Consider the following 13,721-nt stretch of genomic DNA (forward strand, 5'->3'; position numbering starts at 1 on the left):
GTCCCTAGAACACATTCCTTTGCACCTCAACTTCACAAAAGAGTTATAAATTGACAATCACCACCACCTTTGTGACTTGAGTAGTTTGTCTAGTTCCAACAAAATGTTGTTGTGCTTCTTAAGTGTCAATGGAATAGTCTTTTAGGGTTGTCAAAAGCAGAAGATGCATGAGAAGTTGGAGTGTGTCAGAGCTGAAAAAGTAAGGATAGGTCAAGTGCAAGAAAGTTGGATGAATATTTAGATGGCCTTGCACTCCTTCTCCATGCGAATGCTAATGTTGTGTAAATATTGCACTATTCATTTTTAACTTGCACATTCACATATTTGTGGGGTCAAGGCATTTAGAATATATAGAAACCCAAGAAGCTAGCCTTTGCTTTGTATGAAAAGCCACTTTTGGATAGTTGGGAATGGTTACTTTAGCATGGCATTTCTCAATTCTTGAGTTCACTAGTAGAATGAGGGATAAGAAGAGACAATTGGCATTGAAGTAAGGTGAGATATTTTGGGCTTCATCCATTGTCTCTTCTTGCTTGCTTTCCTATTGGTATGGTTTGTTGGCAACAAAGCTTCAGCCATTTTGTGTGCTTGGAAATGAAGGACTTAAAAAATAGCAAATGGAGCAATTTGAAAACTCTTAGGTGATCATGTTCCTTGTTTTGTGAATTGAAAACACAACTTTTTAAAGAGAAAAGAAGATATACTAATAATGCCTCTAAAAAAATGCCTTTGTGATGTGACACAAAGAACAAAGTAAGCCTTATAAAGGACTACTAAGCATATCATATACAATGGATGGGTAAATAGGGTGGTCATGCCAAAGCATATGTGATTTGAATTGGAATTTTGCAACATCTCTTATAAGGTTACATCTGGGGCAAGTCCAAGGTAAGAGGGATCGATTGGGTGATTTGATTGTATGAGTTGGTGTAATATCTGGTCCAAAGTGCCATACGAGTATTGTGCAAGGAAACAACATTGATTACAAAAAAAAAAGAAATCGTCGGGTGCTATTCGTCAATTGGAGAGTGGTCCGCATCCATGTTATGATGGAGCTCTTAGGGTCATGTCACACCTTAGCTCATGCAAGACTTCGTGGGAGTTTTGCAAGTTAAGGGAATATGGTGTGGTGATTGTTTGTTTGCCCTGAGCTCAGACGACTTTGTGGGAGTGTTGTAAGTGAAGTGAACATGGTGTGGTGATATTCGTTGGCTTTTAGCGCGGTGTAGACTTCGTGGGAGTCATGGTGTGACGATATTCGTTTGCCTCTTTACTTAGTCAAAGTCTTGCCACCTTTACTTTGAAAGTGTGGGCGAAGACTGCAGGCGTGACACCGCGCTTAAGATGTAAAGCATGTAGGATGCACGCCCACCAGTGAGCTTCACTAGGTCGAGACGAGAGAGAGAGTGAGATCACCTTTTTCGCTCCCCTTTTTCATTTTTCTTTTAAAATAATTAACTGCCTCACTGTGGGACTTGAGCTCGATCACTTCCACTACCGAAGCCTACTAGGCCTACGCGCGCGCACCCGCCCCGCCCCCTTTCTCTCTCACACGCGTATCTACACACTCGACCCCCCCCCCCCCCCCCCCCCAACACAGGGTAGGGGCAAGCGGAGGGGGAGAGAAAGTCAGACGAGAAAAAATTCAGCACCCTTCCTTTCCGACCTCCAAAAAGTTCAACAGAAGACAAGTGAGAGTCTAGAGACACCACAGGCTCACACCATAAAGAAAGCGGCCCTGTTTGACGGATTTTCTCTCCGGCTGAAGGCAAAGGCAAGGTCAAGCGAGGAGGGTTGAGGCGAGCCAGGCACAGAGAGCATTTGCCCGAGACAGAGACACAGAGAGAGAGAGAGAGAGAGAGAGAGAGAGAGAGAGAGAGACAGAGAGAGAGAGAGAGAGAGAGAGAGAGAGAGAGAGAGAGAGAGAGATGCTCAGATCTTCTTCCTAACCTCGGCTCCTCGTCGGGAGGCGCCATTCGCCACGCCACCATGCGGCTGCTGCGCATTCTTCCCTTCCTCCTGTTCCCGCTAGTGATCCAGCTCCACCGCGTGCTCTGCAATTCCGAAGGTCAGTAGGTTTTGTGCTGTTCCCCCCCTTTCACCCCCTGCTGGACAAACGGTTAGGTTACCCTCTGGTGTTGTCTCCTGCTCGTCTTTTGTTTTCGCTGTTTAAAAGATCCGGCTCTACGATCTACCTCCAAACAATTATGAGAGGTCCATTTTTGCTTAATTGGAAGGCAGATCAGGTAGTCTTTTTCACGAGCATCCCTACCGAACTGTTCCAAGCAAAGTACAAATATACTACAAGTCCATCAGCTCGCCAAACATTTGAATGGTAGCTTTAAGCTGGCCTAATGTTTCACAGCTGATTGCACGACAGATTGGATGCCAAAACGAGGAATTTATTGAAGGATGGATTGTGGAAGGTCAATAGCTGCTCGAGCTGATGCGAATGACATCTATCAGCAGAGGAAAAGTCAACAGTAGCACTATCCAGCAGAAAGCCATTGAAGACTGCAAACAATGCACAAGCAGATGGTCAAAAGGAGCAGGCAATACACTTGCCACAGGGATTTTGTAAGAAGAGCAATGTACACGGGTCAAAAAGGGGCTGTGACCAATACTGCACACTATGTGTACCACTGTGCCATGTACATATTAGCAATATTCCCATAATTTACTTGGATGCGGTTGAGACCTGTTTACATTCTAGTGAGAAATTGGTTACAAAAATCTTGAAATCTTTGTTACTGCAGGTTGATGACACCTTGAAACTCAATGTTGGTTCTTGTGAATTGAAAATTGTCCTAGATTATTTGTAGATAAATGGCTCACTGTTGCTTGTAGGTCATTAGTGGCAGTAATGTGGAGTTTTTTCTTGCTATTGATCCACAGGTCCAGTATTCTGAGAGCTTGTGTATGGTTTTATCATAATGGTTTTCAGACAGCACTACCAGTGCATGACAGTCAATGTTGCTGGGTTATGCATAGTTGGGTGGATGGCGCCCAAGTCTCTCTATTTATCAAATGCTGTGTTTAGTGTCTGGTTAATGGATTCGGTCCACAAGGAACTTGTCGCATGAGCTTGCTCAATCAGGCAATCCTTGTGTAACACACAGTAGTTCCCTTCAAGAAGATCAAACAGTCTGCATGTCAGTGGTCCCCTCCAATGCTTTTCTATCCCTTTGCTGACTCCTTATACTGAGAGCTGCAATAAGTGCAACTGGTTGTTAATCTGCAATTGACTATAAAATTTTACGGTTCCTCAATTGATCTGAGTTCTCCCCTGAAATTTGAGTTTTTGCTGCAGCATTATGAACTTCTAGTAAACCTTAGAGATATCTAGATCTACACAATTACACATGAGAACCTTGTTGCATTGCTTTGGCATATCAGTTGACTCTTCTTTGAGCCAAGGTTTTATGCAAGGCACATAATAAGATTTCTTAGGGGAGGTACGATGAACACCACATATGTTTAGGATAATCTCATATGGTGTCCATTATCAAAGGCCCTTAATTGCAAGAAGGGATGCTTGACCTTGTCATTGCTTCTCAACAAGCCTTATAGTTTAGTTTGTTTTTGGGCTGTGTTCACGCCTGTGCTGGCTTGGATTGATTGTCTCAAATTTTGTGCAGCAGTTCTTGACTATTTCCAAAAGAGGGGCAAAAACTGAGAAGCTCTCTGGTGCTCTTTGACATTATTCTATTTCTGTACTGACTTCTCATAGTCCAGGTTTGACTTGTCATTGGCATCACTTTTGTCATTGTTTCATTCCTCGTAGAGCTGCAATAAGTGCAGTTGGTTGGCAATAGCTGACATAACATGCAAATTTAATAAACATGCAGTACACGGCATTTGCTTTGATCATCACGACTGCGCATGACTTGATTATTAGTAGTTTGGTATTGCTGCTCAAATTTTTTGCATTTCCCCCTCAGTTTTGAGTTTTTGCTTCAATTTCCAGCATTCTCTCCAATTAGGCTAAAACTGTTACATATTCAAACTCTTTCCATCTCTCCACGTACTTGCATTTGGACAAAGTTTGAAGGAATAACAATTGAAAGACCACCCTTGCATTTTGGTCAATTCTCCCATCTCCTTAAAATTTCTTGGGCTTATAGACTCTTGTATTTGCTATTCAACTGCCACCCATCTCTTAGGCACTTGGCCCACTCTCATGTGGGTCCTCACGTGTGTTTATCTATGGTGTTGTATGGCAATCCCCGTGTCTATGTTAAAACAGCCTTTGTATTTGGCTGCGCATGGCAATATGCATGCCGTCTATGCAAATGTACACTTGTATGTCTTGTTATTCATTCACAGTGGATTGATATTTGGGGTTTCACTTTCCTACTTCCTTACTCTCTCTTCACATTTCTTGATTGCCTCAACTTTTTTTCTTCAATTTTAGCAGCCCTTTTTGTTCAATCCAATGCCCAAGTTTTGAATAGTTTTTATCTCATGTTGTTGAATTTCTTGCTTTCATGATGTTTTTTCTTTCTAATGCTGGGTTCACATTCTGTTTTTATGGCATCACTTTTTACCCATGCTAGAGTTCTGTGTTCCAAGTGCAAGACAGAGTGAGGGACACTTTTATGTGTTCAGGTGGACGTCCCATTCACCCAAGGCTTATGAGTTCAGCATTCTACTGGCTGTTTAGTCATACATGGCTCAGTAATTGTTTATAACTATCGAACTCTTCTCAAGTATGTTTACTTGTTAGGTAAGCATCAGGTCCAAAAGTATGTTTTCTTAGAGCTAGACTTTGGTTAAGGAGTGTTAGGTGTTTTACCTGTTACTGCTGGAAAAGCCTACATTCACAAAATTTGAGTAGCAAGGTGGCCAGTGGGTCCATAGGCGTACACAGGTGTCGTACAACAATCATCTAAGACATATTGTTATATGCATGGGGCAAGCGCTGCTTCAGTGTCCTGCAGTGCTGTGTCTTTACTTCAGCGAAGGTACATTTAGTCACAGATTTTTGTCCAAGGCATGGGTCCAAAGGCGTACACAGTTGTCATACAACAATCATCTAGGACATATTGTTATATGCATCGGGCAAGTGCTGCTTCAGTGTCCTGCAGTGCTGGTCTGTACTTCTTCAGCGAAGGTACATTTAGACACAGATTTTTGTCCAAGGTATTTTTGTAGGTTTTGAGGCCTTCGCTGAAGCATTGTAATTGTAAGTTTTTGATATGCACTTGTAGCTCTTTGTTTTATAGAAACTTTTTTCTTTTGCAACCAGACTATGTGATGCTGTGTTTCACTTTTTGATGAGGGTTGGTTCTATTGCCTCACATGAGCCAACTTGTGAGTTGCTTTTCTTGTCTTTTGCTGACATTCGTTACTTGGTTCAGCATGTACAATGGTCAAAAATGTTGCAAAGTTACTGGTAGAATCTACAAAAGTGATTCAAGTGGTTGATGTATTTATGCCGGGCCCTGACACAAAGAGTTTGTATAATTATTAGTTGGGAGTCTAACAAGTCTTTGGTCTTTGATGAGCAGGTGATGCTTTACATAACTTGAGGCTAGCGCTTACGGATCCAAGTAATGTCCTGCAAAGTTGGGACCCCACACTTGTGAATCCCTGCACATGGTTTCATGTCACATGCAACAGCAACAATTATGTCATTAGGGTGTAAGACTGTTCTTCTGTCTACTTCATTTATCTGTTACAATCTCTAATTGTTAAATCTAGATCATAATCATTGATTGAGCTTGGTCTTGAAAATGGGTTCTCATGATTGCTTTTACTTATGCAGTGATCTTGGGAATGCTATGTTGTCAGGCAAATTAGTTCCTGACCTTGGTGATCTCCCCTATCTTCAATATCTGTAAGTTCTAGCCAGATAAACTTTGCTTTGTAATAGGTGCTCAGCCGAGGTGTTTCTTTTTCTTATTGTTTTTGGGGAACTGGGCATCTTGTAATGCATATAAAAAAAAGGGCTGATTACAGTTGATTTTGGTAGATGTGAGGTCATTTTCTTTATACATGTTCAATCTACGGTTCAGGGTTAAAAGTGTGTGTTGCAATCAGAATTGCCTTTCTGCATCGGCTTTCAGTAAATTCCAGCCGATGAAAAAAATCTTATGAGGTGTTTTTGAACAAGGTACAGAGGCAAAATTTTGGCTCTCACTATTTCTTTGTTAGTTACTCTTATCTTGAAGGTACATCTACTAGAGTCGGTGTTCCATGGTGTTGGCTCATCAGAGAGCTTTGGCAACTTGAAGTTGGAAGCTGTAGATCCACTCATGCTGTCAAAGAACGAAGTCTGTCTTTCATTAACCCATATGTAAATTAGGCTATCATTGTAAGCTCTAGGAAAAGGGGCTTTAAGAGTTTCAACGCATTTTTAAGGGAGGCATTTGGAACATGGCCACCAGTGGTCCTGAGTATGGGAAGTAGGGTGCTGTGCAAGTACAGAAAGATTATTATAGGCCTGGAAAGTATGGATCCATGGGTTGGTGTGGTTCCTTTTGTGGTGAGGTGTTGACAAGAGGAGTGAGAGAAGCAAGGGGCTACCAATTGCTGCACGATGGTAGGAATATGGTCCCTTTGTCTACCACCAAAATCATGCATGGTGAGAGAGATGATATGAAAGGCTGTTGAGGCTAATGCATCAAACCTGCATTATAAGGGCATTTCATGTACTATGGATGCTCGTATGGGCCAGCAGGAGACATCCCAGCTTAGCTCCTCACAACCAGTGCAGGATGCAATGCTGGAGGCTGGCATGTTGGATTTAAAGTACATTCAGTATCTCTTCGAAAGTGGTTTCAGACATGAGGGCTGTATCATTATTCCTGCAGCATTGCCATACAGTCCTTACTCTGGAAAGGGCTGTTAAATTATTCTTGATGACTGCTTGTTATTAGAGCCAAGTAGCTCCTGGATACTGTATACTTTTCTCCACTCAACTTCCACCTTATCAAACTCTTTCACTATGTATGGGTCCTATTCTGGATTTTCTGCTCAGTAAGATAAAGACCTACAAAAGCAAGGGGTTGATGAATCTATGAGTTTGTTCGCTCAATTGGCAGGTGTTTTGATTCTTGAAGCTTGGCATTGATATGTGCCGTATCCTTGGCTATGTTTGGCTATTTTGAGAGAGAATGTCTCATTTCTCTGCATGTCCACTGTGGATAAGGGTGAAAGGTCCTATTTTGCCATTAATGCTGTGCCTTTTGGCCACTAGGAAAGTGGGCAACCCTGATTAGAAGAAAAATTTGGTTTTCAGGGCTGGGTTCCATTCTTGGATGAAAGAAATGGTGTGGTTTCTCTTCCCACTATATTTAAGCAACTGTAAAAGTTAGGTGTTTTGTTCAATAAGTTTGTATTGCCACTGGCCAGTTGCCATGGCTGTCAACACACTGCAAAAACAAAAATGTACCTGTCATGGTACGCTGTGCACTGAGTTGGCAGTGCAGCATGGCTGTCAATGTACGACTGAAAAAAATGTGCCTGTCATGGTATGCTGTCCACTTGGCAGTTCATCTTGTTTTTGCCAGCCACTTTAATGTTTTGCAAGCCCTTAGCAGATCAAAATTTTGATTGTCAAGGGTTGGCTCGATTCCTTGTGAATTAATGGAAAATTTCCCCTGTGCCTATGCACAAGGACAAGCTTGATGAGCTTGTGGCAAAATGGTAAAATGTTAAAGCTTTGTGGTGTGGACCTGAGTTCAATCTCTGGCTATGCCTATCAGCATACTTTGGGACACGGGCGAAATGTTGTTGTATTTGTGAGCCCCGGCTGAGGTGGGCGATTCCTATGCGGATGAGGAATTGACTGTCTTCCATGAGGGAGATGTGGGTTCTGATTGGTTGGAAAAAGATTGCCTCTATGAAGGGCCATGCTTGACATACTGTCTTTTTTCAAAACAAATATCTACCCAAGTGAGATGTGGGCTCTGTTCGGTTGCCTCTATGAAGATCCAGGTTTGACATGCTCTCTTTTTTACAAAACAAATATCTACTCAACATTGATAAGTGCGGTTGCTGAGACATTTCCAACTCTGCTCGAGTCAGCTCTCTTCAAGAGGAGCATTTAGAAAATAAAGTCATGAATTATCTCTGGTCATTTACCATGAAAACTGAAACACTTTGCCTTGATGACGTGGGCAAACTGTCCTAATTATGCAATAAATGGTACATATTGCAATCAATATTTAACTGGTTAATTGACAACAATATTCACTGCTCAGGAAATCGGTCAGGTGGAGTCTGATGAGACATTTTTCAGTCCGCATGTAACTATATGCTCTATGTGCTCAATAAGGCAATAAGGATTGACCATATTCATCCTGATAATGTGCTTACCAGTCCCCCAAAGCTTTGTGGATATCAGGAAAGCATGCTCTGCATTTCAACTGATTTTACAAGAAACAATGTTTAAAGTTGGATTGAGGCATTCCATCTTTTCCATTAGTAGAGGTTAATTTCCACTTCCAGCCTGCCGTGCGGTTTTGAACTTCTTGTCCAATGCGGGCTAAGAATGGACAAATAGATATAGTTTAGGAAAGGAGTCACACATCTGCCTGCTTTGGTGCACAAAGAATCTTCTATGTACTATCACTTGACAGTGGCCCAACACCAACTTTGGATTGCATGGATTTGCTTCTGTAGCATTCACCTGAAAAGTTGCATGCAATTGAAAGCCTTCACATTCTGCTTGAATTCCAGAAAAACCCCTTGTGTTATCCTATCAAGAGTTTACAAATCCTGTGATGGGGCTCTTCCATCGTACTTAAGAGTCCACATTTGTAGTTTACAGAGTACTTGAGGCCAAGGCAAAGCTGAAAGCCTTTTGTAAATGGAAGTCTAAGAGATACCTGCCCAAATCAGCTGCATTTGAGTTCAAGGCAAATCTGAAAGACCATTATAAGTGGAAGTCTTCAGGATTAATGCATTGTGCATTTCAAAAGTATATCTGAGGTATAGGGGAACATTGAGAAAGTGCATAGGTTCTTAATTGTCAAGATATTCTCCTTTCTGAGCAGAAAATGGAAAAAGATAAAATTCCACACACACACACACACACACACACACACACACACACACACACACACACGCGTGTGCGCACGCGCATGCACACGCACACATGCACACACACACATGTATGCACATGTGCAAGTATGCAACAGAGTCATTGATGGCAGGAGTGCTTGGATAACTGAGGTTCTGTGCTCCACTTTGCATGATTATGTTTCAGGGAACTCTACAGCAATAAGATCAGTGGAGACATTCCACCAGAACTAGGAAATTTGTCTCAACTGGTGAGCCTCGATTTGTACCAGAATAGTTTTACAGGCAAAATACCAGACACTCTGGGGAAGCTCAGCCGACTTCGATTTCTGTGAGTTATTTTTGCTTCTTCACACAATCAAAATATCATGGTATATTTATGCTGTCAAATATAGTGCTAGAAAGCTTATCATAGAACAGCTTTGAGATTTAGGATGCACAATCTATAGATTTGTCTTTCACTATTACGAAAAACAGATTTGACTTTCATTCAAATCTTTGTTTAAACAATCCACTGCAAATTTATGAAGGTAGGAATGTTTTCTGCTCTACTTTGTGTAACTGCTGCCTGGTTCTTTGCATGTCGCACAGACGCTTGAATAACAACTCTCTGAATAGCAACATTCCTGTCTCATTAACCGCTGTCAACACACTTCAAGTGCTGTAAGTATTGAGCGCTAGACTGCTCTTTCAAGGCAAAACTACTGATGTATTTTTTAATTATCCTATTGCGATATCTTTTCCAGTGATCTTTCAAACAATAACCTCTCTGGACGAGTTCCCACAAATGGATCTTTTTCCCTCTTTACTCCAATCAGGTAATCGAAGTTGTTGTTAGTGGGCCTAGATTTTGAGTTCATAGTGTGCATTGTCTGCTGGAACTTTGTCATTCAACTAATCTGTGGTTATATGACCTACATGCTGTTTGTGACAATACTTCTTATTGGTGACATTGCAATGAAATGACAGTTTCTCTGGAAATAATTATCTTTGTGGGTCGGTTGTTGGAAAATCTTGTCCTGGAGATCCTCCTTTGCCTCCACCACCACCCTTTATACCACCTCCAGGTCCTTCAAACAATGCAAATAATGGAGGTCAGTAAATCTTTCTTTGATTATTGGTGTTAAAACTTGATGGCTGGCTAAAAAGTGTTGTAGCTTGACTTTTGAAGTGTCTTTTTTTGCTAAAATGGTAGTGTCATATTTGTCCTAAGTGATGCAGTGGATCGTAACTAGTTAATATTTTGGTGTAGGGAGGCAAGCCTCGTCAAGTACAGGGGCTATAGCAGGTGGAGTTGCTGCAGGTGCTGCTCTTATTTTTGCTGTACCTGCTATAGGCTTTGCGTGGTGGCGACGGCGTAGGCCTCAAGAGCATTTCTTTGATGTTCCAGGTAATGATTTACAGTCGATTGCCCTTGCAAAATATAACGCTATTGAACGGACAATCCTTTTTTCTACGTTTGCTTGTTTGCTTAGGAATATGAAGCAATTGTGAAGGGATGGCACATGCATTTGCTCATCTTCCCACATTGGCATACATAAACAAGGGAGGGAGGCAGGCAAAGAGGGAGAAGCTAAGTTACTGAATTGAATGCATGGTGACCAGCAGGTCTTGGGTTCAAGTTCTATATCTGTATGGTCATCTAGTAATAGAAAACAAAGAGTGAGATTTGAACCCAGTTCTGTGTGTTGATAACATAGTGGCTTACCACTAGTGTAGGATGACACAGCAAGCAATTTGACATCTTAAGGATGCCCTTTTGGTTTCATAACCTACATCTTCTATTGTTAGGAAGGTTTGTTAGAGACTCATCGTGCCTAGAGTTTATAGAACACTTCAGGATTGCCCAACTTAATAGGGTGTCCCTTGAGTCTTGGCCTAGCTGTTGGGCTTCTAGCCCACCATGCTTCTGTAGTGGAATGCCTTCCTTGCAACATGGTTTTTGTAAGACATGGGATCCTAAATGCACAACTCAAGAAAAGATGAGAATCCAATAGCAGAAACGATCCTTAAGTTTTTATTATAGCAGTAATGCGCATACAAGTTATGGCTGCTACAACATATCTGTGCTATGCTCCAGCCCCAAGCACCATCCAGGATGCTAACACACTTAGTATTTGCAGAGCAGCTCCTTGCCCAATTCAGGACTGTCCCTCAATCAATCTTGACTAGCCTTTGACCAGCCTTCACCCCTTTTGCATAGCCTTGATCGCACACCAAGCTCTTGTGCTCATCTTGACCCACGAACCTCGGGTTTGGGTGATTGCCGCCTTGCATTGCTGATTGCTCAAGCCTTGATCACCATCACCAGACACGACTATCCACTGACCGTGACAAAAGCAGCCCCTAACCACAATCTAAATAGATCATTGTTTTGCTCAACACATTAATAGCAAACCACTTTGCATCTGGCCGAGGTCCCATCTGAGTTGTTGCTTGCCATTGTGGACTGCAAATCCCACCTCCCGGGCACACTTGGTCCTTTTGCTGACACTCCATGGCTGGCACAACCAAATCTTGGTTCTCTTCCACTAGGGCTCTGAGAGAGAGAGAGAGAGAGAGAGAGAGAGAGAGAGAGAGAGAGAGAGGGAGCATATCCCTGAGGAAGGGCTTTACCGTCTCTTTGCCATACATATAGTTCTCTTGTGACTCCTGTATTTCATGTTCATAGTAATTTGTACAATGACCCATCGGGACCCATTGAGAGAGAGAGAGAGAGAGAGAGAGAGAGAGAGAGAGAGAGAGGGACCATTTCTCGATTTGTGCGTGTCATCCTTGCGCAGGGACCCATTGAGAGAGAGAGAGAGAGAGAGAGAGAGAGAGAGAGAGAGAGACTGATGATAAGTTTGAATGACAGCGGAGGAAGATCCTGAGGTCCATTTGGGACAGTTAAAACGATTCTCACTGCGTGAACTTCAAGTGGCAACAGACAACTTTAATAACAGAAACATATTGGGTAGAGGTGGTTTTGGTAAAGTATATAAAGGCAGGCTGGCCGATGGAACTCTGGTGGCTGTAAAAAGGTTGAAGGAAGAGCGGAGCCCAGGTGGAGAATTGCAGTTTCAGACAGAGGTTGAAATGATTAGTATGGCGGTACATCGTAATCTTCTGCGTCTCAGAGGATTTTGTATGACCCCGACAGAGCGGCTTCTTGTGTATCCTTTCATGTCAAATGGAAGTGTTTCTTCAAGACTGCGGGGTAAGTTTGTCTTGTTTATCTTGGGTTCTAATCTGTTACAAAGATTAAGTTGAATATGTGACTTCCTGTGGCAAGCGTGGCCAGTATATACACTCTACCAGCTGATTAAGTGTCGGAGTGGGTCTCAGGGTCTCAAGCTCATCTTGCATACTTTTTTGCAGATAGAAATCCGGGAGAGGCACCTTTGGATTGGCCTACAAGAAAAAGAATTGCACTAGGTTCAGCTAGGGGCCTCTCATACCTGCATGACCATTGTGATCCAAAGATTATTCATCGTGATGTGAAGGCAGCAAACATTCTTCTGGATGATGAGTTTGAAGCAGTTGTTGGAGATTTTGGGCTAGCAAAACTCATGGACTACAAAGATACCCATGTAACCACTGCTGTGCGTGGTACTATTGGCCATATTGCTCCCGAGTACCTTTCAACAGGCAAATCATCTGAAAAGACTGATGTGTTTGGTTTTGGAATAATGCTTCTGGAGTTGATCACAGGACAGCGAGCGTTTGACCTAGCTCGGCTCGCAAACGATGATGATGTGATGCTACTTGATTGGGTAATGTGTCGAGAGCTGCTGCTTTTATGGTTGTAGAATTATCTTGTGCAGATTGTGTACTAATCGGTTGGTTTTCATCATCATCGTCATCATCATCATCATTGTCCAGGTTAAAGGACTACTTCGGGAACGGAAGATTGACATGCTGGTTGACCCAGACTTGAAGTCCAATTATGAGACCCATGAAGTGGAGCAGCTGATTCAAGTAGCTCTGCTGTGCACGCAGAGCTCGCCAATGGACCGGCCGAAGATGTCGGAGGTGGTGAGGATGCTGGAAGGGGACGGGCTGGCGGAGCGCTGGGAGGAGTGGCAGAAGGTGGAGGTGGTGCGGAGCCAGGAAGTGGAGCTGGTGCCACCGAATGGCCGGAGTGACTGGCTTGTGAACTCAGTGGACAACCTACATGCTGTAGAACTGTCAGGCCCCAGATGACTGATTCTCTTTGTCTGATTGGGTATATAGAAGCTTACAAAAAAATCAGTCTTCAAACCAGGGGCGCGCAACACATTATTATGAAGAGGAGCAGCTTGCTAACCCACCACCACCACCACCACCACCTCCACCACCCTACGTTCCACAACTGATATAACAGCAGGGAGAATCAGATGATCAGCGGCTTTTCTTTTCTTGTTTTTTCCTTTGTTGCATAAAGCAGACGGTGCGTGTGTAATGAGATTATGAGTCAAGCTGCGTGCGTTTGTCTGTGTCCTCTCATTCGAGCCTAGAGGGCTACCTTCCAGGAAGAGGAAGAAGAAGAAGGAGAAGAATTGGAAGAGGGCATCCATAATTATGCCACTTTCGGTGTGTTGGCGCTGCAATCTTGTACCAAAATTCCGTCTAACAGAAATCCGTTTCACCAATCAGAGCAGTCATTTTCTTGCGAATCTGTACAATTGATTTGGCCGAGACAAATGAATACACTGCAAAGGGTCTTTTCGCCA

At 42.7% G+C, this 13,721-nt stretch overlaps 1 protein-coding gene across 1 annotated transcript; it reads left to right on the forward strand.

Annotated features, from left to right (window-relative positions):
• Nucleotides 1-1,596: 1,596 nt before the first annotated feature.
• Nucleotides 1,597-13,721, forward strand: LOC148040096 (LRR receptor kinase BAK1-like). Its single transcript, XM_087696604.1, has 11 exons — nt 1,597-2,068; nt 5,511-5,643; nt 5,768-5,839; nt 9,215-9,358; nt 9,619-9,690; nt 9,774-9,845; nt 9,997-10,121; nt 10,280-10,417; nt 11,885-12,226; nt 12,388-12,782; nt 12,892-13,721. Exons 1-11 carry the CDS (start codon nt 1,990-1,992, stop codon nt 13,210-13,212), a joined length of 1,893 nt encoding a protein of 630 aa, XP_087552730.1. The 5' UTR covers nt 1,597-1,989; the 3' UTR covers nt 13,213-13,721.

This window comes from Lygodium microphyllum, chromosome 2 (assembly GCF_053477565.2).
Source record: "Lygodium microphyllum isolate KBCC chromosome 2, Lygodium_microphyllum_v1.1.10, whole genome shotgun sequence".
In the NCBI taxonomy this organism is placed as follows: domain Eukaryota; kingdom Viridiplantae; phylum Streptophyta; class Polypodiopsida; order Schizaeales; family Lygodiaceae; genus Lygodium; species Lygodium microphyllum.